At 36.6% G+C, this 25,850-nt stretch overlaps 1 protein-coding gene across 8 annotated transcripts in view; it reads left to right on the top strand.

The window, feature by feature from the left end:
• ANKS1B (ankyrin repeat and sterile alpha motif domain containing 1B) overlaps positions 1–25,850 on the top strand; it is a 450,635-nt gene that overhangs the window by 82,626 nt on the left and 342,159 nt on the right. For 7 of the 8 annotated variants that reach the window (XM_076335327.1, XM_076335287.1, XM_076335320.1 and 4 more), the window contains exons 7-8: positions 5,505–5,615; positions 8,701–8,876. In XM_076335327.1, coding sequence (XP_076191442.1) covers positions 5,505–5,615; positions 8,701–8,876 — 287 coding nt within the window. The remainder of the gene's footprint in view (positions 1–5,504; positions 5,616–8,700; positions 8,877–25,850) is intronic. The other variant, XM_076335293.1, reaches the window with a different exon arrangement.

Below are 25,850 nucleotides of genomic sequence, written 5' to 3'. Positions count from 1 at the left end.
CGGCAGAAATGGACAAGGAAGTAACGTAACTGGTATTACTGGTGGGCCTGATAGGTAGTGTTCTGTCCTATGTGCAGAGGGGTAACAGAGTTGTAAGAAAAGTTTTGAAAGAAAATGAGTTGGTTTTGAGGATATTTATGAGAAACTTCTTTGAAGGAGAAGAAAGTAATTTATGTCTTTAGAAGCAGTTCATGGAGGCAGTAATACTAAATCTGTTCAGCTGATACCAAAACCTACAGGTCTGGTAGCCTCCTGAGAATGAGGCCTCCAGAATTTAAGAATTGTGGATAGAAGTTTCTATTGGTGTTCCCCCTTCTTTTAAGAATATTTACAAAACTACTTTTTACAGATTATAGGTTAAAAAGAAATAAAACCTTTTGCCAGTGAGGTTTTAGAAGTGATCCTAGTGTTTTTGTGATCTTTACATCTTTTCTCACTATCCTGAGAAAATAGTTTTCTGCTGCCTGTTAATTATAGATGGAATAATTAGAAATGACAGTTCAAGTTTTAATTCTTTGTCATTCATATATGTCCCATCATTTTCTGTGTCTTGCTCAGGTCTAAGTTGCACTGAACTCAATTAAAAATACTTAGTACAGTTTAGATTCTTTATGTGGTAATGAAGAAATAGCTGTTTAGGCATTATGTATGCAAAGAGCGGAGAACTAGAATACTGTGCTAAGTAAGGCCAGTCTACTGAATGTATTTCATGGATGTAGTGAAACAACAGCATTCAGTGCTGAAGCAGTTAACAGTATTGGCACTTAGGGCTTTATAATTAGGCATTGAAGATAAAAGGGATGTTGCCAAGGCTAGTAGGCCTAAAATTAAACAGACCAGCTGTGTTTTAGTTTTAGCACATGTGAACATGACGCAGGTGCATGCTATACCATCTTTCAACTCTTTCTCCACAGCCCACTATGCTCTCTATTAGAATCTTGCTCTTGTACTATTTCTGGAAGCAGAATTCTTGTTAATATGAAAAAAAGGAGATAGAGGGTAGATAAACAGATGAAAAATGACATGAGCCACAGGAAGGCACAATAAGCTCTGCTGCATAGACAGCATGGAGGGAGATGTAATGGAAAGCTGTTTCCTCTCTCTTCTGCTGAAGCTGCTTAAGAACCTAACATTGTTTGTACATGTTACCGAATTATTCATAAATGGAAAATGCATAAGCAGCTGCAGAACCAGGACTCCTTTCTTCTCCCCTCTGCTTAAATAGCTTTGGTGTCATTAGCACAGGCTTTGTGTATTCTCACTCTCTCTCCCTCTCTTTCTGTGGACAAGTAGATCTTCCACTCCTTTGAGTGCAGGAGGCCAGCCTCACTGGAAGGGTGGAATAAGTTTCCAGTCAAGGATTTAATTACAGCTGTGTGGGATGAAAAGAACTGGGATCTCAATCCCCCTTTGTTGTTTTTTTCTGGAGACTTCTCAGCTCCTTTTATAGGCTATTGTGCAAAAGCTGTAGAGTATTAACTATGTTTATGAATTAATTTAACTGCTGTTGTTTTGGGGACTGAAAGTTTAGCTGCGCCCTTACCTGTCTCAGGATCATAGCAGTACTTGAGTGCTTGTTTCTGTTTATCTTCCCTAAACACATGTGCAAAAGTCTCCTTATGTGCTGATAACTTAAACGTCTACTGATTTCAGGTTTCTCTGGGATTAACTCAAACTTGAGTCATTCAGAATTGTTCTCTGAAATCTAGGAGACTGAAGTCAGCCCAGCCTCCATCTCAGTTCAAGTTTGTCACTTTAGCACACCTGAAGGTAGCAGTTACCAGTTGTTTTTCTGTAAGTGTTGCTGCTGTAAAGAGGAGAGGAATTGGGTCATGAAGCCTCAGGTGGGCTCCTTCCCAGGGGAACAAGTGAGCTGTTTTGGGAGGAGGTTTTGGGAGGAGCTCTCTAAGCTCATGGGCTGGGGTAGGACTCAATGGAGCTGCAGGATCCTCAGCCAGATGCTAGGAGAGCCCTGGGGAGGGCAGAGGGTGCTCTGAAGATTGCTGCCCTTCAGGAAGACATGGAGTGAAGGAGGAGTAAGGATCCCCCTGCAGGGACGTGGGCCATGGAGGGGAGTAGTTTCTAAACCAGTTTTATTCCTCCAGTCTAGTTACTTGGAGAGTCTTCTGTTTGAAAAGGTGAGTGTTCAGATTTTTATTCTAATCAAATTTGGCTTTTTTAGAGTTTAAAAAGCCTTTTGGTGTCTTTAGGGGAAGTCACTCTAGGGAGGAACTCTATGCGAATCCACCCCATGGCATGGCTGAAGTAGGCCCTCAAAACAAAAGGGAAAAGAGCTCATACCTCATGTGTAAAAAAAAAAAAAAAAATTGTTTGGGTTTTTTTTTTCCATTAAAAGGAAAAGTAAAAAGTTCTCTGAGGCTAATGTAGCCATTACTCTAAAAGCTAAGGTTTATAAATAAAGCAAAAATCTTGACCCTCTCACCTCACTGAGGAATTAGGACCTAGAGGAGCTGAAGTTAAAGCAAGCTGTGCTCTAGAGCCTGGGCTTTTACTGCCCCTGGAAGTTCAGCAGTAGCTGCAACTGAGCTGAGCCATGTTCTCTTCATGGCTGACCTTCCCGGCTCTGGCTGCTCTCCGGAGAGGCAGCTGTGTTTCCCTGCTTACGTATTAATGCTTTCCCTTCTGCTTGGCTTTGGCCTGACCAGTGTTACAGAAACTGAGAAAGCTGGAGTTCCAGCAGTTTGAACTCTCCAGTGCTCATTACCTTCTTGGGTTCATATTCCCCACTGCTTTTATTTCCACTGCTGTGTGACCACTTTTATGCTATTACTTTTTATGCACATGTCCCCATTTAGATTGAGTGGGGCTATGTTAAAATCAGATAACTGTAGAAAAGAATGCTACTAAGCAGGCAAAGTTTTTGAGAATCTTAGTATTAATCCTCACTGAACTGTAATCTGCCATTTGAGTCAACAGAAGTAAAATACTCCATTCTTCCCAAAGCAGAACGGTGAGGAAACACCTCCGAAGTGTGTATTAACATATGCTTCCTTCACCCCCTACATGCTAGTCATGCCAGCTGTCTTTGAAACATGGGACAGGATGACAGTAGGCTGGTGAAGGAAGCGTTATTAATCTGACAGGTCGTGTCCCAAACAGCCTTTACTCTCCCCTATCATAAGAATGACAGGCTTTTCTCTAAACTCTGTGAGACCACAGCTGGGGAAACTGTTCTGGTCATTAAGTGGTGTAATTGACTAAGCTTGGCTTTGTTCTGAATTAGCTTCCTTTTTTTTGAGGAAAGTGATAGAATCCAGAGCAGTCTCTCAAGTACACTGTAGCCAGAGCAGATGATGGTAACGGTATCATCTTTTTCAATAAGTTTGGGCAGGATTTGAAGATTAATTGCTAGCTAGCTACAGGTGAACAGAATTTGGTTGCTGGTGAAAGCATCCACTGCTTGTGTGTACTTTGTCTTTGGCTCTTGACATAGATCATCTGTTTTGTGTCTGTTTCTTTGATAATATTATGGGTAAGTATAAACTTGCTTAGACTATAAGCCTCTCACAACTAAGTCGATGTCTTTATTTGTCTCGTACGTATCTGGTAGAATTTTCAATAGCATAAAACCAAGTTAGGAGTAAATCCCACAGAAGCCCAAAGTTTTAAGGGTTGCACTCTTACAAGGATGGCACACTGTTGGCCCGTTCTAAACCTCTACACGATACCTTGTGCTGAGCCTTTTGTAGAGGTTTTCTGGAAGGAACTCTGCAGTTTTTAAAGTAAGTATTTATGAGACTTACGTTGAACTTACGATTTCCTCCTCAGAACTAGCCTTCAGCAGGTAAGCGCATTGATCTGAAAGTGGGGCCTGACAAAGAATAAAAATAGAGTATTATTGTAAAACCACAGTCTCGTGAATATTGGACAGTAAGGTTAAAGTCCTTCACAATCTCCCCTGCATTTCCTTTCCTAATAATATCTGTATTGATCCAATAATTTTAACACTCCCACCTGGTAGAACTTCATTTTAGGTTTGCTTTTGGACAGCTGCACGATTATCAAGCAAATATTTTCAGGCATGAATTCCTTTTTTCCTTTTGTTTTTCTTTGAGTCTAGCTTCCTTTTTATTTCTCCTCCATCTTGCACGTTAACTTGACAAATAATGTAGCTGACAGAGCTGGAAAACATTCCAGAGCATTTTGTCATGCTGCTGGTTTTCTCATGGTCCCTTACAGCTCATCTTTGCTTCTTTGCTTTTAGTACTACACAAAAAAATAGAAGTGCCCATTTTCATATGAAGAAACGTATGGCAGATTATCCAGGGGACCACTGCCAGCCATCAAACTTAATGTATGACATTTTCAAATCATACATTCTTTTTAAAAAACCCAACAACCTGCAAAGCATTCTGAAACTGCATGCTGTTCTCTGCCATTTCCAATTTCATTTTCTCAGATGTCTATTTTACCACAGATTGTATTTGGGTTTTGGGATTTGTTATTTAATCAGGAATAACAGCAAGCTAAACAAGTGCGTTGGAGACTGTAGAAATTAAATCAGGGAGATTTCACTTCCCAGAAACTCTTTAGTTCTTCAGTGTGATATTGATGAAAGCAAGTTATTGTAGTTTGCTTTTGTGTGTGTGGCAACATGTACTGTTGTGGTTACTATCTGCTATCAGGAAGAACTTATTTAAGCAACTTCAGAAAATCAGGAAAATTCACATGCAGAATAACTGCCTGAACTGAGAACCAGTCACTCTGCTGGAAAAAAAAGCGCCACTATTGCATAAATTAATTTCTAAGTTATTATTTAATATTTGTCCTACAATAACATTTATTAAGGTCTTGGTGTTCCATGGAGCTAGGCCGTGTACAAAAGCACATGAAAATAATGTATATATTTACAGAAAAATAATAGTAATGAAATTGAAGTTTAGCACGTTCAGCATTCCATGTTTTTCTGTTTCTATAAACATCGTCACAAAGGTCGGACAAGGAAAGTTTTAAGGAGGAAAAGCACAAAAATTTTAGAACACTGCTTTTTAGACTGCTAGTTTAAACTAAATTTTTGAGATTGTATTCTTTTTTTCTCATGTACTAGCTCTGTGCTGCAAGCAGAATATTTGGTTTTCTTAACAGTATCAATATATCTACTTATTGTGAACATCCTGAATATCTTGACTAAAAACTCTTAACAAATTTAGAACAAAAGAAGACTCTTTCAACAGTAATAATATAATGGAACAGTTACATAGATATTTCAAGGAGACAGGAAAAACACAGGGATAGTCGCAACTCATTACTCCTACAATGAGATTTCTGTGACAGTTTCAGCAGATTAAAGAACTGGCCATTATAGTGTTTTATAATACTTGCAATAAATGATTGCCTTGCAGCAGTGTTTATGAATAATTACAGGGTTGTAATATGAAAAATTGGAAAGGCTTTAATGAAAAATGAAGTAGCAAATATAATTTTGATTGGAATAAACCCTCTTAATTCAGGAGTTTAAGTGTATGTGTATCTTTAAATTGCAGAATATATGGAAACAGGAAATGCAAGTATTTCAGAGGAACGCCCACTGGAATGCACAGAACATCAGTCTTGCGTTTTGTCCCCAGAAGTTCCTCCGTCTCCAAAGGCTAAAAGTAAATACATGTACTCTGTGAATACAGAAGCTGTACTGAAATTCTCTTTAATATTAAAATTATATTGCTAACACATTCATACAAACATACAAAATGAAAAAGAGAGATTAAAAAAGTTATTGATACTGAGAAGTTTTTTCCACCATGAATTACCTATCTTGACTACATACACTGTAATCCATGTCATATAGGAAAGCAAAGAACTGTATTCTCAGAAAGGACAAGTCACTGATGGATTACAATGTATTACATTATTTGATCTTAAATCTCTTTAATTTATCTGACCTTACACATTTCATAATCAAGTAAAACAAAAGGATATTAGATATGTCGAAATACTCTGCAGGCATTGTTCACATTCAAGTTAAAGATTGAGTTTACTTTATCTTTCCCAGTAAGTACCTCTTCCAATTGTGTTACATTTGAATGCATCTTTCAAAGATCGTGTGTGTACTGCTCTTCCATTCATCTTCTAACGTATCTTTCATATACCGTGCTATCACTGTTGTGTGCATGGGCTTTCATCTTATGTTCTGATTCACGTGTTGCACACTACAGCCACTTAAATAGGGCATTTCCTGAGTGTGGTGTCATTCTGCTCTTCCATGACAATCATCCTCCTGTAGAACCAAACCTGACTTCTGCCTTCTGTAATCATCCAAAGTAAATGTAACTGACTGCTGGCAAATAATTAAGCCTCTCTTCTTTGTTTGTTGTGTGGGTTTTTTTGGTTTTGTTTTTTTTTTTTAACACCTTTACAGGGAGAGTTTTCATTCATGAGAAAACTAAGCTTACTGCTGCACGCCAGACTATGATCTTCATGGTGATAGTAAAAGAATGCTCTAGTTCTATTTGTGTTTCCCATTGGGGTACTTAACAGACATGGGGTGTATGAAGATAAATAGTTCCTTTGAGATCAGTAGAATCATGAAGTCAACTACCCTATGCAATAGAAATGTCTGTCCTGAAATTAAGTAGTAAATATTTTTAAACTATGTTTTACTTCTTAACGGTAAGGTCATAATCTCACATTCCTTGTTTCCACTTTCAAGGTATAAATACTGTAAAACATGCTAGCTGACTTTTGCTTGTCTATTGTGTAATCTGATTCTAAAGGAAAGAAATTGTACTTGATCGTGCTTCCCATCCGTCTGCCATTCTCTGACAATCTAATTTCAAATAATTTAAATGAAATTTGGAAGAGGGATAGCAGTATCAATTACCTTTCTGTGGCTTTCATGAAAATAGATAGCTAGATAGAGGAGAGAGACCTTAATTAGTACCTGCACTGAAAGAAATAAGCAAAACTTGTATTTTACGTATTTGTTCTGGCAGCAATCAGCCAGCCAGTTAGCGTACACTTACTCACAGGTCAGTCAGCACCCTTGCAGTTCCGGTTTTGTCGCACAGAATTCACTCTTGCCCAGTAAGAAATATTGCAGGCCATATGTGGGAGAACATGGGATTGGGGACATGAACATAATTCTGTAGGAAACAGTAGTCCTGTTTCTTTTTAGAGCACTGTATCATGATTTTAGAATCGTTCTTAATATTTAGGTGTTTTATTCCCAATTTTTATTTATTATAATATTAATCTGGAATAATTACAATTTCCTAATTAAGAAGCAGAATATAAACAAACCTGATTATATCTTTGTTTAATTTACAAGTTTTGTGCAAAGTTACCATTGACTAAAAGTAACAACAATTTTGAATGTAAAATTTCTGTTACTTAGATATTAAAAGGCAATTAGATGCTTTTAATTAACAACTTCTGTTCTTGGCTCTGAAAATTTCAGTCATAACTGGCCATAGTTGTAATTTAAAAAATATTTTAGACTATTTATGTTTACCTAGCATAGCAAACAGTGACTATGAAGAAAAATGACACAAAAAGAGCTCTAGGCCAAGCAGGTATAATCTTATCCAGGGCTTCTTTAGTAACATGAATGTACATATGTGTGTTGTATGTATACTGAGCTTAATATACTCACTCTGTTTTTCGTTTTCAGCATTTTATTCCCAAAGATGGAGTAAAATGGAATTATCTCTGTATTTTATCAAGTCTAAGGACTGTAGTTTCCAACAACATGATTCTTGTAAACCTAGTCAGGAGAAAGGGTTTCTTATTTGCCCCTGGAAAAAATTTGCTTTCACTCACGTTTTCATTGCTATTACTGAAGGTAGCTGTGTAACACACATGCAATAGATTATCAGAACCTAATGCAGTTGTTCATAACAAGTAGCTTTTTACTCTATGGAGGTCTTGCTGCTGCCAGTGGGCTATTTGCAGAAAAGTTAGCACTCAATGTGATTCTAATACTTTTACTACTAGTATTTCTAATAGCGGCCCTCAGTTAGTATAGACATATAAAGCCCATTGTCTTACTATTTTGGTAGATTTCTTAACTAAAGATATCTGATAAATTAAGGAGAAAACATGAAACACAATGCAGAATGCACTAAACGTGCCTTTCTGATAGACTGCTGTAGGGAGGCATGTTTTAAACTTGTGGGTTTTGCCCAGTATATCCTTCCACCATTCCATTTGATCCTGGGAAAGTGAACAAGAACTGTTTATAAAACAAAGATACTTTGATGGGATGGATGTGCATTCTTGGAAACTCAGTTCCAACCTACTTACAGTTTATGGAACCTATGTAATGTATTAATTGATCACAGCAGCAAACACAAACCCGATGCAGAGTATGGAACACTGATTTTTGTATGTTTGTAGAAACTTTCCTTCCCCGGATTAATTTTACATTCTTGGATAGTTGCTTTTTCTAGCCAATTTTCAGGATTAGAAAACAGAGAAAGGGTAAGTATATATTGTAATTCATCCTAATTAAATGCAAGGTATAGGGGAAGGCAGAAGTATGTAGATTACCTCCAGTGATTCCCATTCTGGAATGAGATGCCATTATTTTTGAAGGGAGAATTGTGCATGAAGATCACTGTTTAGATGATAAAGCATGGAATATAACAAATACTCAATAAAATTTAAAGAATGTGCATTTCCTTTTTAGGCATAAATTACCCCTGGTATTCTAATTATTGACTAATGGTGTGTCTGTTTTTAAAGGTGAAGCTGTGACTGGAGAATTATCAAAGCTCTTAGATGAAATCAAATTGTGCCAAGAAAAGGAATACTCTTTTGAAGATCTGTCTCATACAATATCAGACCATTATCTGGACAATTTTAGTAAAGTATCAGAGGAAGAACTTATGACCAGTGGAAGCCAAACCAAGCTTAATGTAGTAAGTAAGATGGGATACAAAGACAATATATTCAGTTACACCTGCTTTATTTATGGCACATTCAAGAAAGAAATAGTACAAGAGTGAGAATAGTACAAGTCTAACACTATAATAGAAAAAAATAACATAGCATGTGCTCCTTACAGGCTTAGAATTTAACGTTCCCCTTATTTTACAAAGATATTGCTTACCACACCTCAGAATGGCTTTTTATGGCACCACTAATATGACCAAAAGTTCCAGTTAGTTGTTCTTTTGAGTGTGGGGCGTGCAAGGAAGGTTCTTTTGAGAAATCAGTTGAAATCAGTATGCTCAGTACTATACCAAAGACTAAATGTTTGCAGAATCTGATCAGAAGTGCCCCCCAAAAGAAGCTAAGCATCTTCAGTTATGATTCTAATCCATTTTATTACTATATAGCTTTCCCAGTAGCCTAATGGTATTAAAGACTGAGTCTCTAATACTGAAAATTGTTGTGGTTGTGATACTTCAGTGATTTCCAACTACAGTTGAAAATATGAATTCATTACTACTAATCCTGTGAATGAAATGCTCTAGGATTCAATTTTTTCTTTACAGTATAACAAGGCTTTTTTTTTTTCTTTTTAATTGAATTCTCTTCCTCAATAAGTAAGTAAATGGGATTGCACAGGGAATAAAGCACAGAACAGAGGGAAAATGCTAAGTGCTAAATTTCAATTAATGTTGTTCTTTCTAAGTTAAGAAAAACTATTCTCTCATATGTGGGGAAAAACATGGCAAGTTAAGGACTTTTATGTTCTAGAGGATTTATTACAACTTATGTAGACAGAATGAGATTTACAAAGATGGTTAGCTGCCCTGAAATGCAGCAGACACTTTTGTAAAGCCCTTCTAGATATTTGAATGATTAGATACATAACCCATACTGAAGTCAGTCTGAACAAGGTACTGACCCCATTTAAGCATTTTATACATCTTTCCAGTGTCTCTCTGTATTTAGGTGCTAACTGCTATTTAAATCTGCTCAGCTGCCCTTTTGCAGAAAATGTAATCCATATAATTCTGTCTACTCAGAGTGAAATTTTTACAGACCTAATTGAAATGCAGTGTGAATAGGAAGTATTCGACACTAAATCTGTAATTTATGTGCAACAAGCAAATACAAAGGTAAATTAGGCAATACATTTTTTGATATTTCATCTATTTGTATATTGGACTAGGTGTGAAAACAAACCTTCAAAAATGGGGACTGTATAAAGCATGTTGTGGCTCTCCTACTAGTGCACCCAGCTTTCATTCAAAGCAAACTAGAATCAGGATGATGGGTATGCATTCCCAACATGAAGTCAGGATGCAGGGCAGAGCACGTTTTCCCCTAGAGTAAACCCAACTATGCAGGCCTATATGGAGAGGACTCTTTGCTGTGATGTGGGATTTTCCTGTTTGATCTAAAATATCAATTTCATTTTTTTTAAAGTATTTTAAGGTCACTCAGTCTGTTCAGATGCTACCTGGCTGCCTTGCATCAAAAAAAGGAAGTTGCTCCCAGTTTTGACACACTGTCTTTTAGTTTTGGGAATGTGTTGCCTTCCATTGGTGTGTAGACTCCCTGTATATTTCATGGTTGATATGAAAACCCACACATGCTATAAGGAGCCATCAAAGAGTAATCAGGAAGAAGCACTGAAACGAAGTGATATGTTTAGCTCTGAAAATGGGTGCAAAGGTGAATGGTGCTGCCAAACTACTCTGGGGGCAGGATCAGCAAGCATGGTGGTGGAAGAAGTGTGACAGTAAGGTGATGATTGAAGAAACTTAAATGAATATTTATGTATAAGAATGTGGAGATACAGAGAAAGAGAAAAGTGGAGACATATATAGATATGGAGAGTCAGAAATAGATTCCTTGGATATGCGTTAAAGAAGAGAGAGATTCTTACAGCTTTTTCTGACTTTAGTTTTCTCCTCCCTGGGAAGCTTCTGTAAAAATATCAGTAGAGTAAGTGGGGTCTTCTCTGTTTTTCATTGTTTACTGTGCCAGCATCAGCTCTGAAGGCATGTGGAAGTCAGGTCCCTGGTAATGCATCAGATGATGCCATTTCCTGGACAAACATCGTTTCCAGAGACGATGACTGGTGCAGGCTTTTCAGCTTCTCCTGTAGTCCACTGATCTGAACAGGTTCCAAAACCCAAGTCATGACACTTCGTGACCTTTGGGGAGATTCTGCAAAGGAACTGGCTGCTAGGAGACATCTGCATTTTTTTTGCATCATGCTATTTTTCAGAGAAATAGGAGGCCAAGACTGGGGAGTTTCTGTTTGGAATAGTAGCTTGTGGGTCAAAAACTTAATAGGCTGGAGCAAGGAGCATCAGGAGCCACCTCCTGAGGCTAGCATGGGCATGTGAAAGAGAAACACTCTGCTTCCTGATGCTATTTCAAAGCGTTTTTTTAAACAACTGGCTCTTTTGAAGAGGGCCAAATCACCTGTGATTTCACCTTTGGCTAAATAAGGTTTTGATTGATGCAGGACTGCAGAAAGCAGTGTCTGTCTGTCTAGGATCCACAGCTTGGAATTCTCTCCTGAATCTAAGTGCCAGCCTCTTTTATTTGAAAGTGCAGGGCTCACTGTTTAGTGTAAGGGTAGTGGGGATGCCTGCTTTTTAATGCAGTAACTTAACAGTAAAAGGCTTCATCTGGAAAGTGGAAGTGTGGTTCAGTTCTCTCTATGGCATAAGGGTGGGTTTTAACATCGCATTTATAGTCTCCCAAATAAAAGGGCTGAGCATCAACCTCTTGATCCCCTCCAGTATTCCTTCTGGATTTTACAACCACTGGAAAAATACCAGTGCAATCCTGAAAGCAGGATTTAGGACTCCCTATGCACTAGCAAATTCTGTTTATTTTCTGGCCTCAGATGTCTTGCATTGTTTGTTGCTCAGTGATACAGCACCAGTAGAATACTACATTTTCTTTTGAAGAAGTTGTAGGTTGGAACTCTCTTAGGCCAAGGGCAGAACTGAATCCATTCTTCCATTTGCTGAGTTATTGGACAATTAGTCATCCAACCACTTCGCAAGTTGTTCTGGTATGTTTGGACTAATGGACTTCCTTCTTTTCGTCAAATTTTGCATTGAAAACACTACACATTTTATTACTTAGTAAGTTTCTGTTGCCCAGATGTGTGATGTAAGGCATTAACAAAACCAGAGGTTTATGTGCTTATAGTATTTTAAAGTCAATTAGGAAGCAGAGTTTGCACAGCTCTGAGGTTAGGTGAAACTGAAAAAGAGCTTTCTGGATGAAAATTTTGGGTTTGGTCACCTTAACTCCAAATTACTAGTCAGCTCTGTATTGACTCTTAAGTTTCCTCAGGATATGGAAGAGCTGAATAGGAAAATTGAAGGGCAGGATCTTGAGGACTGGAAGGCATGAACACCTGGGAGAGGGATGGTACAATGGAGCAGTAAGTAAAAGTAAGGAGAATAAGAATAGACACCACAGTGTAAATGCAAATAGGAACAGATCTGGAGATGAGTAAAAACGTCCCACAGGACACTTCCATTCCAAAAGCTTAAAGGGAAACTGGGAAATCTTTTGGGTTCTGGAAAAGCAGACTGTGTTAGCTTCCTGAATGAGGAGAGCAATTAATGAAGAGGATGAAAACTGTGAATGCTTGTTTGCTGAATAGCACAAAGTCAGATGAGAATAAGTTAACATGATCTTTTATTTGAAGAGTACATTAAAAAGAATAAACTAAAGAAAGTCAAGTTAAAGCTATACTGGAAAATTTATAATTCAGTGCTTGATTTTTGCAACTCTGGCTGTGTTTCAATGTACTTTTGATGTGCTGTCATATAAAATATTAATTCCATGGTTTTAGTCTATCTTCACCAGTTATTAAAACAGGTATATTATGAGATATCAGACAACAACCCCCTGTTTATTGTCTCCACAAAACTAAAGGCCAGACTGAATGTAATTTTGCAACTGGAAATGTGGGTTATTATGCTACTTCAGAGAGAGCTCCAAAAAGGCATTTATACAACTAGGCATCTTTTCAGTTGGAATTGCCCATTTTTCTCAAAGGCTTGTACACTGGGTGGGGTTGGTGGTGGATTCATAGATTGTTATACTCCCAGTTCCTTTCTGCCTTTTTTTTCCCATTTTGGTCATTGTGACTTGAATACACTCTTTAGTTCCCCTGTGTATGCAAAGACATGGAAGGCCCTGATAGGTACTGCACAGGCAAGCTGGGAAAGCTTTATACTTGTGTATTTTTCAGTGCTGACATATTACAGTTTTTCTATGTTAGCTAAATACAAAACTTTCACTCCAAATAACTAGGATTTGATTGTTCAGCAAGTCAGAAAAGGAGCTGTGCTTTAAAACGTATTCCAGAAAACATGAGGTGGAAAAAGATGTAGGAAAAATCCTTGATTATATCACAGTTTAATTAACTTAGGCATTTCCTTTTAAAAAACTAAGCTGTATTAAGTATGATTGCTAGCAAAATCAGCTTTTGACAATAACTTACAGTAGTTCCAGGTGTGGTTTTTTTTTTTTAAAAGTATAATTTTAAAAATATTTATTTTCCAATAGATGGCAGTCTGGCTCAGTAATTTCAAGAACAAAAGCAGCCATCTTATGTAAGAGTTTTCCAACTCTTTTTTATTGCTATGTTAAAACCATGCATTTTTAACATGGGTGATAGTACAAACTGCTTAAAAACAAACACCTGTAATTCTAATAAGAGGAAAATTTATTGAACATCATGGTATACATTTAAACTACAAACTAAAATATCAGGGCTAAATTTAGAGCTGTATTATAACGCAGAGGTTACACATCAAGTGTGTGTTCAAACAATCTGAATTGTGAATTCAAGAGCAAGGAAGAAAATTTAAATAGGTATAACTTGCAAAGCAGGGATCCAGAAGAATTGTATCGGGATAACGAACAGAAGAATGTCAAAGTGTATATTGTGAGGAATCTTCCTGAGCTCCTGCTTTTTTTAAAGTAAATTGCTTTAACTTAGATTCCTCTGTTCTTGGAGTACTAACTAGCATCATTACCGGTTTCTTGTCAGGTTTGAGGTTCCTGTGTATGTAATAATTTGGGAACAAATTATTCTAAATGTAATATTAAAAACAGAAATATGCTGTATTTATTTATTGCAATGTATTTGCTCATTGTGTTTCTTAATTTAAAAAAAATCAGAAAAGAGAAGTATGAGCTTTATGTCCATGTAAGAAAAAATTCCTGTGGACACCAGAGAATGATATGTTACTTTTTATTTGCTTTGGATAGCCTGTGATTGTAAAACAAGAAATAGGGTATTAAGAACTTCTACACTTCCATATGTGTGTGTATGGGTGTATATATATATTTGCAAGATGTACATATTGGATACAATACCTCTTAATCTTTTACTTTCATAAATTTGATATTTTAATGATTTTTTCTTAAAATTGACTCTTAAAAGAGGTTCATCTTATTCTGTGTTCAAAAGTTTATTATATATTTCCAGTCCTTACTTAAGAATGAATTTGAAAAGTGTTGTTTTCTTTTCACTTAGTAACAATAACTATTCTCCATATTTTTTGAGGTCATGAGAATTTTTGAACTAAAACTTATTTTAAAATAATAAAAAATCTGCCATATACACTTAATAAAACTGAAGCTCCAAATCGAAGTGTGTTCTTCAGATCAGCTGCTTTAATCTTGTGTAGTAGGTGGTTGCTTGCAATGTTTGCTTTTACATTTATGCTATTGTGTTCAGAAGCATAATACATAAACTACATTATTGATTTGCAAGTGCAAATTAAATACCTTGGATATGTGACATGAGTTTAGATTAAAGAAGACATAGTTCCAGAAAATGCTTTTGTGCTGTTAACAGCAGAGTATATGTTAAAGGATTTTGCTGAATTACCTGGAATAAATACAGAGAAACTAAAGTTATAAGGTGCCCCTATTTTTTTTTTTTGCTCACAGAATAAAACTGAAGATAGTAAAAAACATGCAGGATTATAGTGACTGCGCTACAGAGGGCTTTCACAGAAGTGGCAGCAGTATATCTGATTAAATTTAATGTGGCTATATAATAGATAATAAATGCTGGCAGCAGTAATTTAAATTTAAACATGAAGAAAGGTTCTGTGTAGTCTCAGGAAAAAGATTTGGATTTCATCACAGGCGTATAAATGTCAATTTCTGCTTACTTCTGTCATCCAGAAAGGGAAGTTAATACTTATGTACATTAAGAGAAAGTGAAAAAAAAATACTTAAAAACATCTTGTATTAACATTGTTGAAAACAGTGATGGTACATATGCAAAGAGAAGATTCACTTTTTACTCTCATGTCAGAAAATCAAGAAGATGAGGGAATATAAAGGCAATAAAACTATGATCGTGTTTGGTTTGTATCTAAGGGGAGATTTGAAAGGATAGAATTGTGTGTTTTTGAAAAGATGGCTAAGAATGAATATATTAGAGGTGAATAAAATTTATGCACGGTCCTTTAGAAGTCAGTTATTCATTTTTTTCTCTAAGGCAAAGAATAATTATTTTTTGATAAAAAGCGCACATATAAATTTTTTTTATTTTACAAAGTAATAATCACTGGAATTTGTTGAAGAATATTGAGGTAAACAATTCAATAACATTATTCAATAATACTGATTTTTTTTTTTAACATTTAAATAAATAATGGCTGGGCTGAAATATTATAATGGCTAAGAGTGACCAAATATGCTGGAGTAAAATGACTACTGTCTTGGGTCAAAAGTGGTAGCCTTTAACAATATCACACACTTGCATATAGGCATTATTGAGAGAGTGCGACAAAATTCCACGTGATAATGATGATGAGCAAGCCAGAAGTATACACAATGGTTGACTAATGAGGATACATTAAAAACACATTCAAGAACAATTTTGGTTACTTATTCATTAGGGAGTAGTAAGGCAATCAGGCCTGATTGTTTGGGACTCTGTGGAGAGAAGCAGATAAATTTTAAATTATTTAATATAGTAACATTTATTGAATTTGATAATACAGCTTTGCTGTATTTTACAGGTATTTATGATGTTAAAAAAGAAGAGAATTGTACTGAGGGTCAGTGTTTGGAATATTGTTGCTTTACTTATTTCCCCTTTTGTAATAGTGATAAATAATTTATGTATTGCCAAATTTTGACATTGCAAGAATTTTGTATTAAATTGCTCTTTAACTCTTAGACATAGTTCAGTTATGAATCTCATTTTACAAGCATATACTGACTCTTATTTCTGTGGGAAATAAAAAATATGAAGGCCATCTCTCCCAGGATATGTAAACCTTATTTTTTAAGATTCCCTTGTTGCGAAGGTCTACCCACTCTCTGAAGATAAGATTATATAACTTTTAAAAATTGTTTTTAAAAGCTACCACCCAGCTAAAAACCATCTGTTAGTCCCAGGTGCTAATGCACACAGTGGTATTTCCCACTGAGAAGAACTGTTGTTGCTGTTATTTTTTTTTTATTAGACATTTATAATGTGACATCCAGTGCCAAGCATCCACTTGGTCAATATGGAATGATATACTTGCTATAAGCTACTTTACAAAATGATTTCTAAATTCTGTCTAAACATGAGCTGGTCGTTACGAAGAAGCAGAGTGAAATGTACGAACTCCATACAAATTTTTGTCACTTCTGTTAGGTAGTTTACCTAGCTAAGGGAAGTTCAGACATTTTTAATGTATTCTTTCCTAACCTATGTTCTATATTTATTAAAATAGGTTATTTTTTGTATCTATAGGTTATGCTATGCTTCAGTACAGTGTTGTAAAGATTTCTGTGTTAGAGGGATCCTAACAGCAGCCGCGTGGAACTCTACACAGAAAGATTTGCCCGGTGGCATGCTTCACAGCCAACTAAATTAGCCTGCAGCTCCCTGCTGCTGCGATTTCTGGTAGAAGTATTGCTAGGCAATCCTCCAGCGTGCTGCATAGACATACCCTGTGAGACAGTCAGCACTTATTTAAGAGTATAAAATCCTGAAACATGACAACACTTAGTATGGTTTAAACTACATGGAGTAAAGTATAACTAGGGGAAGGTGCTGGCCAAGCCACCAGTTCATCTAATCTGCATTAAAAAGTACCTACTCCTTTTCCACTAGAATAATTTTTTGGAATATTTAACCAGTCTGTCCAATTATGTATGCGTGTGGCAAATTCCTTGACTATCAGATACTTGCAGGAAAATAGCTTATAGACAAATGAATCTCTGAATGCTGTTCTGTGTTTAGCTTGTACTGGTGAATCCTGAATGTATCTAATCCTTTTGCTCTAATCTGTCACATTGTTTACCGCAATGACCCTGTACTACTATGTTTTGCAGAACATGTGCTGTATGTACAGGCATTTTCTTTTATTTGCTGAGCATATGCTTCCATTTATTCTTATATAGTAAAATCTGACAGAATAGAAAAAAACCAAATAGTTTGTGCACACCCTCCACAACTTTTGCAATGCTTCAGGCTTGTTCTTTCTTAAAGCTTTCTTTTTCCTGACTAAATAATCCTAGCATTTTCAAGTTTATTTTGTATGTAAATCTTGCCATGCTACCAACCGCTTCACTTGCCCTGCTGTGGACTCTTTCATCTTAGCTAAATCTCTTACATAAGGATCTCAGATATGGGTGTAGCATTTTTTCCATATAAAGTAATTATAATATAAGCTTTTCAGATCAAAGAGCTTGTTTGTCTTTATGGCTATAAAGCTGTACGTAAATTCGGGGAGCTCTGGAAATGATTAGTAATATTTTATCTACTCAAGTATCCTGTTGGACAGCTATGTTTTATTAACTTAACCACAGTAGATTTTTGCATTTTTTCACAAGGACCATTTTAGTTCAGAGACTGTCATATGTTGTAGTACTAAGCACATATGTAATTTGAAGACTAACCTCTGTTTCATTATACTTACATGAATACCAAAGAAATCTACTAACCCCAACAGGATTAGCCAGGATCTGAGGACTCTATCAGAACTGATCTTGAGATCATCTTCCAAATATGAAGTACATTTGCTTTAATTAAATATCTTTTTTGTGTGTTATTCAGTGCTTTAGAGAACCTTCTTTTTCATCCCTATTTTTGCCTTTTTTTTTTTTTTTTTTTTTTTTAATATCCTGAGCTGCCTGTGCCGTTGTGGACACTGTTGCCAGGCTTGCATAGCAGAACACTTGTCTCTTCCATTTCTTCCATACCCTCAGTGTCCATCATCCTGTGAGTATGCAATAGTGTACAACACGATGTCCATTTTTAAGCTACAGTCTGCAACTTCATTTGGGATCTTCTGAGAGAATTTCAATCGCTTCTGAAGAACAGAAAGAGAAGATAATGCCATGAGATTTTCACCCAGACAGGTGATTTTTGCAATATTAACCTCAACTCTCTCTTTGTCATATTATTACAAAACCACATCACCAGGAAGACTGATGACTTTTGCTATTACTAGGATATCAGTCACCAGAGATGTTTCCCTCAAGCTCTGACCTTCCCTAGGGGTCTGCCAAAAATCTGCCATGGACTTCTGCCCTGCGTTTCCCTCGGGTTTCTCCTCTCCTCAGAATTTTCTCCAGTGTTCCAGCCAGAATCAGGTTTTCAACTTCTCCCTCAAAAGAGAACAAAAAGTTCTTTTCATCATGATCTTCCTCGGTTCTCTTAAAATTCATTTTCTCCCTATTCGATCAGAATATCACCAGTAGGGGCGCTGAAATTCCGAAAGTGGGATTCAGCTGCCTTAATGTTAAGTACCTTATGTCACTGTGGATATGCAAGGTGCCTTTTGCATGGGGCTAACATGGGCTCAGTCATGCCTTCAGGAGCAGTGACTAAGGGTCAACAGCTACCCTGTAGTATCTAAAATGACACTGGATGCCACTGCTTGGCATGCTTGGCAGCTGAATCCCACCATAAGCCCTCAAGTCAGTTGCATAAACATAGGTATCTAGTGCTGTTCTGGTCAGCAGCTGAGACATCTACATGGGGCTGGCAGATGTGACAAAGGACTTGGAAAGTCACGGTGTTCTGGAGTGGCAGTTAGAGGCTAGGCAGGGTGCCCAAAGATAGACACTGGACCTCAGCGTAGAGGCAACTTAATCACGATCCAAATGTCCCTCTAGTAGATTGGCAGTGTTAACATTAAGGGTTGAGAAATGTTTGCGAAATTTTAGCAATCTGTATGGTTTATTGCATTGGAGCAATAGAGTGTGTAACAATGCACGAGATGTATAAGGAATATGAAGGACTTAACATTTAAGTAAAATTAGATTTTAATTTCTGAAAACATATTTTTTGCTCTCTTGAAAAATTAGTTTTGATAGTTTGCAAAAAGCCTGAGCTTGAATATGTGGGAGATTTATTTTTCACAGTCATATGTAGATATTTACCCTAGGGGAAAGATAACTGAGTTAATAAGGAAAGAAGGAGAAAGTATGTTTTAAAATATAGTCTTTTCTATCCTGCAATCTTAAACAAGGAATACATCGTTCTAGAACTTCTTAGCTTTTGTTGTTTCTGCATGTTACAGAGGTAGGTATTTCTGCAATATTTCTAGAACTCTGTTACTGTTGTCAGCGGGTACCAATGCAGGTTTGATTGTGTTTTTTAATACATAGTGACCTTAGAATAAATGAGTGTTCTACCTAGCCAGCAGGGTACAAACAGTAGAGGGGGGAAAAAAAAAATCTTAAATATTTTTTGTATATACCTAAAGTCAACACTGATTTCATGTCTGCTCTATTAGTTTAAGAATAAAGTCATTAAGCTTGGAACTGACAGTAAAGCCTGATAATCACCATCTGATAGGAAATGCATGAGAAGAGTGAGAACCATATGGGTATGTCTCTCAGTTGTTTTCTGTAGTAAGGGGAACAGCATAGTTTTATCCCTATGGTATAAACAGAAGATGGAGCCTACTAATCCATCAGAGCTATGTGAACCCCTACAGGATCCATTAAGGGGTGGAGATAAGTGTAAATGTATGGTTTCACTATATCGTATTCTATGATTCTTTTGAAGGTGAATAAGTAGGTACTCTCTTAGCAGCAGCAGTCCCAGTTTCCCTTCTTCGCTGCCTCTTAGTAAGAGGTACAAATAATGCTAATGGTAAACCTTCTGCCATATTTCACAGGGCAAAATGACCATCCATGATAAGCTATTACAAAAGAATGCTTTCTTTAAAAATTGTTTAGTAGCTGAAATTAGAACATTGGGCAACTTGTTTGGACTACTTGCTTGATTTCATTTTTATTCTATCCTAATGGCAACAAACACATTTATTTTATAATTGACATATAAAAAAGATTAAGTATTTTTGTCCTTAAGTCTTGAAGTAGTTGACCACTCATGACAGAGTTTTATTGTATTCTGTTGGCAGATTTTTTCAGTCCCTGTGAATAAGCTCAGCAAGTAGAAAAGGAATAGCAGAAAAACATATTGGACCAGATTCTTATACCTCTATAAAATATAAGATCAGGAGTAATTCAGAGTTAAGGGGCAACTGCCTAACATTTACTATGCATTAGAAATGTTTGCCCATGGAATTAATATAGATCAACAGTGTGCTATAAATGCACCCCTTACCTTTTCTATGACTTCACTATGTACTGAAGCCCTTGGCTGAGTTCAGTGGTATAAGTTTTTAAATTGAGATTAGAAGCAGAAACCAGGGTTACTTGACCATGCACACATCTGTTTTTACACCAGTTTCTTTACTTTTCCAGAGGGATGTAAGAGTTGAATGATTTACACCATTTTTGATCAACTATTTTCTTTTCTCTTGGCATCTCTCCTTCTTAAACTTATTATAAGTTTCAGTTTAGTGCCATGAGGGAAAATCTCAGAAGAAGCTCTTCAATTTTATTTCCTTCAGTAGTTATTTCAGATTGAACAGTTTCTATTAATACTACTGCCATTATTTCCGTTGATACTGGTGCTCTGCCCAATATCTCTGGAATTTGAACTGTTCACAGCCTGCGAAGAAGCAGCCTCAGCGCTGCCCGTCAATCTTAGACAAAAATAATATTAAAATGTAAAAATGTTTTATTCCAATGCTGGTCTTTCTTTTAATTATTAATAGTTGATTCCTTATGGGTATTGGAATATTTACTACCTTGCCCTTGTCACTGTCCGAAATGGTGTTTCCTTTAAGGAATCTCAATAATTTTAAAAGATCACTTACTTAACCATAGATACCTCATAAGAAATACAGTGTTACACAGGAGTTACAGTTGAAGGTTTGTTACTGACTGACTGACTTGTTTTATCTGTATTTTACAGGACCTTTAAGACACTATATGGTGACTGGCTGAAGAAAGAATTTAAGTATTAGCTCTTCAGCTACCTAGGAGTATGTCTGGAAAACAACATAAAGGTGTGCTTGTATTACAGTAGATCTGTACATACTATGTTGAATCTACCACAGGCAAAAGAACAGTACAGATGAGCTAGCACAGGAAGAGCAACCACTGTCCTAAATCTTCTGGTAGTACTGGTTCTTGAGATGACTGCAGTGAAATCACTGTTTTAATTATATAAGACAGGAAAAAGCAGCAACTTGCAGTATGTGAGTGTCACACTGGCAGGTTTTCCTACCAGCCATAGCAAAACCTTTGCCTTCCTAGCGAAGATGATTTTGAATTCTACTACCACCTCTCATGTAAATCAGGTTGCATTGAGAGCTGTTGTCCAGTTGATAGTATTCTGCATCTCTTACAGGGGATATGTGTGTGATCCTTTTTTCTAATACCTCTAGAAGAGTCTGAGCTCTTCCATGTTTTAGAATCATAGAATCGTTAAGGTTGGAAAAGACCTCTAAGATCATCAAGTCCAACCGTCGACCCAACACCACCACGCCCACTAAACCATGTCCCTAAGTGCCTCATCTACACGTCTTTTAAATACTTCCAGGGATGGGGACTCAACCACTTCCCTGGGCAACCTGTTCCAATGTTTAACCACTCTTTCAGTAAAGAAATTTTTCCTCATGTCCAATCTAAACCTCCCCTGGCGCAACTTGAGGCCGTTCCCTCTCGTCCTTTTACCGAGATCAAAAGGTAGATTACTATTTGACTGATCTTTTCCAGTTAGGCTTTCAACTTCTATAACACACTGACTTGCCTGTCAAGACGTTTCAACTGATTCTCAGCTATTCTACTTCATTGTTTTTATATTATATTTAGTACTTAGGTGACAATATGGCAAACTACTAGTGATTTGTTACTGATGGATCTGTAGATAATCTAGTACAAACGTTCTTCAAGGCCTTTTTGATTATTCACTCTTAACCAGCATTCATCTTCAGATGACTAACTCAATGCTGTATATAGTTCCTCTTTAGATTGGCTTTGTCTGTTCAGGTATGATTTTCTCTTAGGTCCTTCATTAAGCCAACAGCAACCTAATGCAATAATAATTGCATTTTCAGTAACACATTTTTACTGAGAATATGTATGCTAAATAAAAAACTGCACTGGAGGAGTAATAAAGTGGTGACTTCTGCCTACTCACTTACCACCTGATTTTTCCCCTACTTTAATTTCTGTTCCTTCTGCTCTATTTCATGACAAATAATGTATTTTCTATAAGTTTCATCATTCTGCCACCCACTTATCCACCCTCTCTTTCACAACTTTAAAAAAAGAAAAATACATGTTTTACAGCTGATTTGCTTTGCAATTACATTGCACTGAGTTTTTCAAATGTTATATGATAACATTCAGATAGTATAGGGATGTTAAATACAGAGATGCCTCTGTAGTTATTCTCCAAGCAGTATTTTCTTTCTGTGACATTTAAAGCCAAAAATGCTGGTCTTTACTTTGAATTATATTTTTTTCCTTTATGCAAAGGTAAATATGCTTAAGTTTTTAATTCCATTTAATATTTCTAAAAATATTAACACTTGATTTTGCTTTTCTGCAGCTCCTATACCCTTCATTAGCAGTCTCTTCTTTTTCAACTGGTACATGAGTTTTTCACAGTGAGTCACATTTTGGAATGAGTCATGTGCATATTGATTCAGGGAGACACATAAGCCTGTCATTAAAATGAGAAATCCCATTAACTTAATTGGAACTATTCATGTGCTTAAGACTCAAAAAAAAGTTACCAAATTCCTGCATTTTTGCACAGCCTACATTTGTGTATACCCTTCCTACATACCAACTTAGGTCAAATCTACCATGCCTGTGGGATGGAAAGGCATCCCTAGACATACATTTCTGTAGCATAGAGTGTCCTTGCAGTCTGTATGGCTTGCTGGGTTGAATTCTGTCTTGGGGCTTTATGCTTCAATGTGCTAAGTTCTTTTTCCTTGGTCAAGCAAAGCACTTGAAGTGCTTTGATGTTAAGTATTTGAAATTGATACTAAGTGTGCAAATAGTCTGATTTGTGAGTATTAGGTACATGCCCAAAGTTAGACAAGTGCTTAAAAGACAGGTTCACTTTACTTAATGTTAAGAGGGAAAAATTCATTTCGAAGGCAATTCAATTCTGTCCTAAACACAGATATTAGGATGGAGTAAATAAGTTGTGGAAGTACCTATATTTCCATGCATTAAAGACAACTAGTTTAATCCACAGATTAAACAAATAGCTCAGATTAAATGCTTAGCTTTCAAACAGTTCAAACTAGTTTAAAAGAATGATGTTCTAAGTGCTTTTTTGAATCAGGACAGTGCATATTGCAGCTTCAAGCAGCTAATGCTTCATCCCGTTAATTTCATACTGAAAAACAAATGCAGTATATGCTTCTCAAGACACTTAAAAATGAAAATTCTATGGGCTCCATCTACTACGTCACTCATAACAAATACCTTCTTATTATGTTTAAATTATAATTACTAAAAGCACTTAGTGTTCCATTTTGTGCAATTTTTTGATTTATTGAATTCTTGAAATTTCTGTCGTTTGAAAAGCTTCACCCACATGGCAAAATTAAGCAGGAGTTAGAAAAGAGTGAAGATTCTTACTGAAATACATTGAGGTGTCTTTTGCTTTGCACTTAAGATACACACACAAAATATCAGATCACTAAATATGAGCATCCTAGTAGTGGCTTTTATATATAGATGAAATACTCTTCATATGAAGATTGCCACACTCGGTTCAAAAGCTTTTATGTTTAGTGAAAAATAGATTAGCCTAGATCAACCTTTTTATTAATACATGACACTCCGTTGATGCGCCATTTTTTCTTTTATGGTTATTTTTAGCAAATGAAAAGCTATCTTAAGTCTTGAAAAATACTAGTTCCTTTATCGATGGAAGAAAAGGTCTCTTTTTTAGTTTATGACTGGTATTTCCTGATTTAATTAATAGCTTGTTATGTTTTTAAGTCCTAAAACTTTTGTTGTATCATATGTATGTATGCATCCTTTTATGAGTAGTGCAAAGATTCAGAATTGTCTTAATTGTCATTATTTATGTTACGTGCAAGGATGAATTAAAAAATTGAAATATATGGCCCTGCTTTGAATACACATTCAGATGTACTCATTCACTTTATAATCTCATTTTTACTTATAATTTTGGCCTTATTCAGTGTACATTGTACTTGCCATCTAGTTCCAGGGTGTATTTACTACATACTGTCAGATCCTGCTCTGAAAACAGTATGATTAATTTCTGGTGTGGTCATCATGATAGGTGTCAATAGCACTTGCCCACTGAGGGGCAGTAAGTACACATCCATGTATTTTTCATCACGTATGTGAATTAATCATGTTTACCTAAAGTTAATACATTGTACTGTTGTTACATATAGTCAATTACCACGCCTCTGCTGACTTTCTGGTGACTTCAAGTTACAGTAATTTCTTCCCAGGTTCAGACATTACTGTGCTTGAGTTCAAAGTGTGTGACTGCTTCAGACAAAGTTGGTTTTTTTTTTTACAGAGCCCTGGTCAGAAAATACAATCGTGCAGCTTGGCTGATGTGCAGTGGTGTAGAGGTCAAGATTCTTCCTGTCTGGGACTGCTAGAGCTTGGATTTTCAGAGCGTGTGGTCTCATGTACCATTGAAAACAGTCACAGAGTATCTCATGCTGGTTCCTGATGTAACCTGGCACTTCTGCAAACTTGCCTTCACAATTTCAGTATAGCCAGGAAATAAGGAACACAAACTTAGTGACCATCTTGGAGAAGTTTAAATGACATGTCCAGCATCCCACAGGGTTTATGGCAGGGGCAGGTACAGAGTACACTTCTCCAGCATTCAGCTGCTTTAGGTACAAGACCATCCTTGTTCTCCTGGTAGTCCCTTGCTGAATACAGGAGGTGCAGTCAAACTCTAACCAGACTCGTAGCGAAGCAAATGAAATTATGAAAGAAATGTAAACTAGGAACATATTTGTGAAAGAATGGCTGCAGACATGCAGTGTAAGGTGGAGGACAAGATAACGAGGATAGAAAATGGAAAAACACCAAGCAGGGAGAAGGCTGCCTTGGGGGATGTGGGAAAGGTGTGCCCAGGCCACAGAAACGTTTCACTGTTGTTCATCTGTGAGACATAGCTTGTGTCTTGTAAATGAGGCTCCTCCTTGTCAGGATCCTTACTGAATCCCAGAAGTGTACATTTAGTTAATGTAGGGATCCTGCTGTGGAAAAATAGTAACTGATGGTGTTAGATTTCATGCCCAAATGCTGCTTTCTTCTCTTCTGCATCCATCAGGCATTTTCCCTTGGGAGCAGCCTGGGCAGCAGCAGGGGGAGCACTGAGAGCACAGGAACACTATCCCAGCTCCGCTGTCCCTGGCTTGGCTGCCACAGCTGCTGGGAACAGCAGCGGCAGAGAACAACCTGCTCAGCCTAATTTATAGAGGATATTCAGGAACAGTTTCCTTCTTTATTAGTTCTTAGTATAACGTAAAAGTAGAGTATTAGACTATAGAACTGTATTTTTTTTTTCACTTGTATTTCACGACATAATTACACGT

This window comes from Aptenodytes patagonicus, chromosome 1, assembly GCF_965638725.1.
Source record: "Aptenodytes patagonicus chromosome 1, bAptPat1.pri.cur, whole genome shotgun sequence".
Lineage (NCBI taxonomy): Eukaryota > Metazoa > Chordata > Aves > Sphenisciformes > Spheniscidae > Aptenodytes > Aptenodytes patagonicus.
The sequence above is the reverse complement of the archived record's forward strand: the minus strand, read 5'-3'. Positions and strand labels throughout refer to the sequence as shown.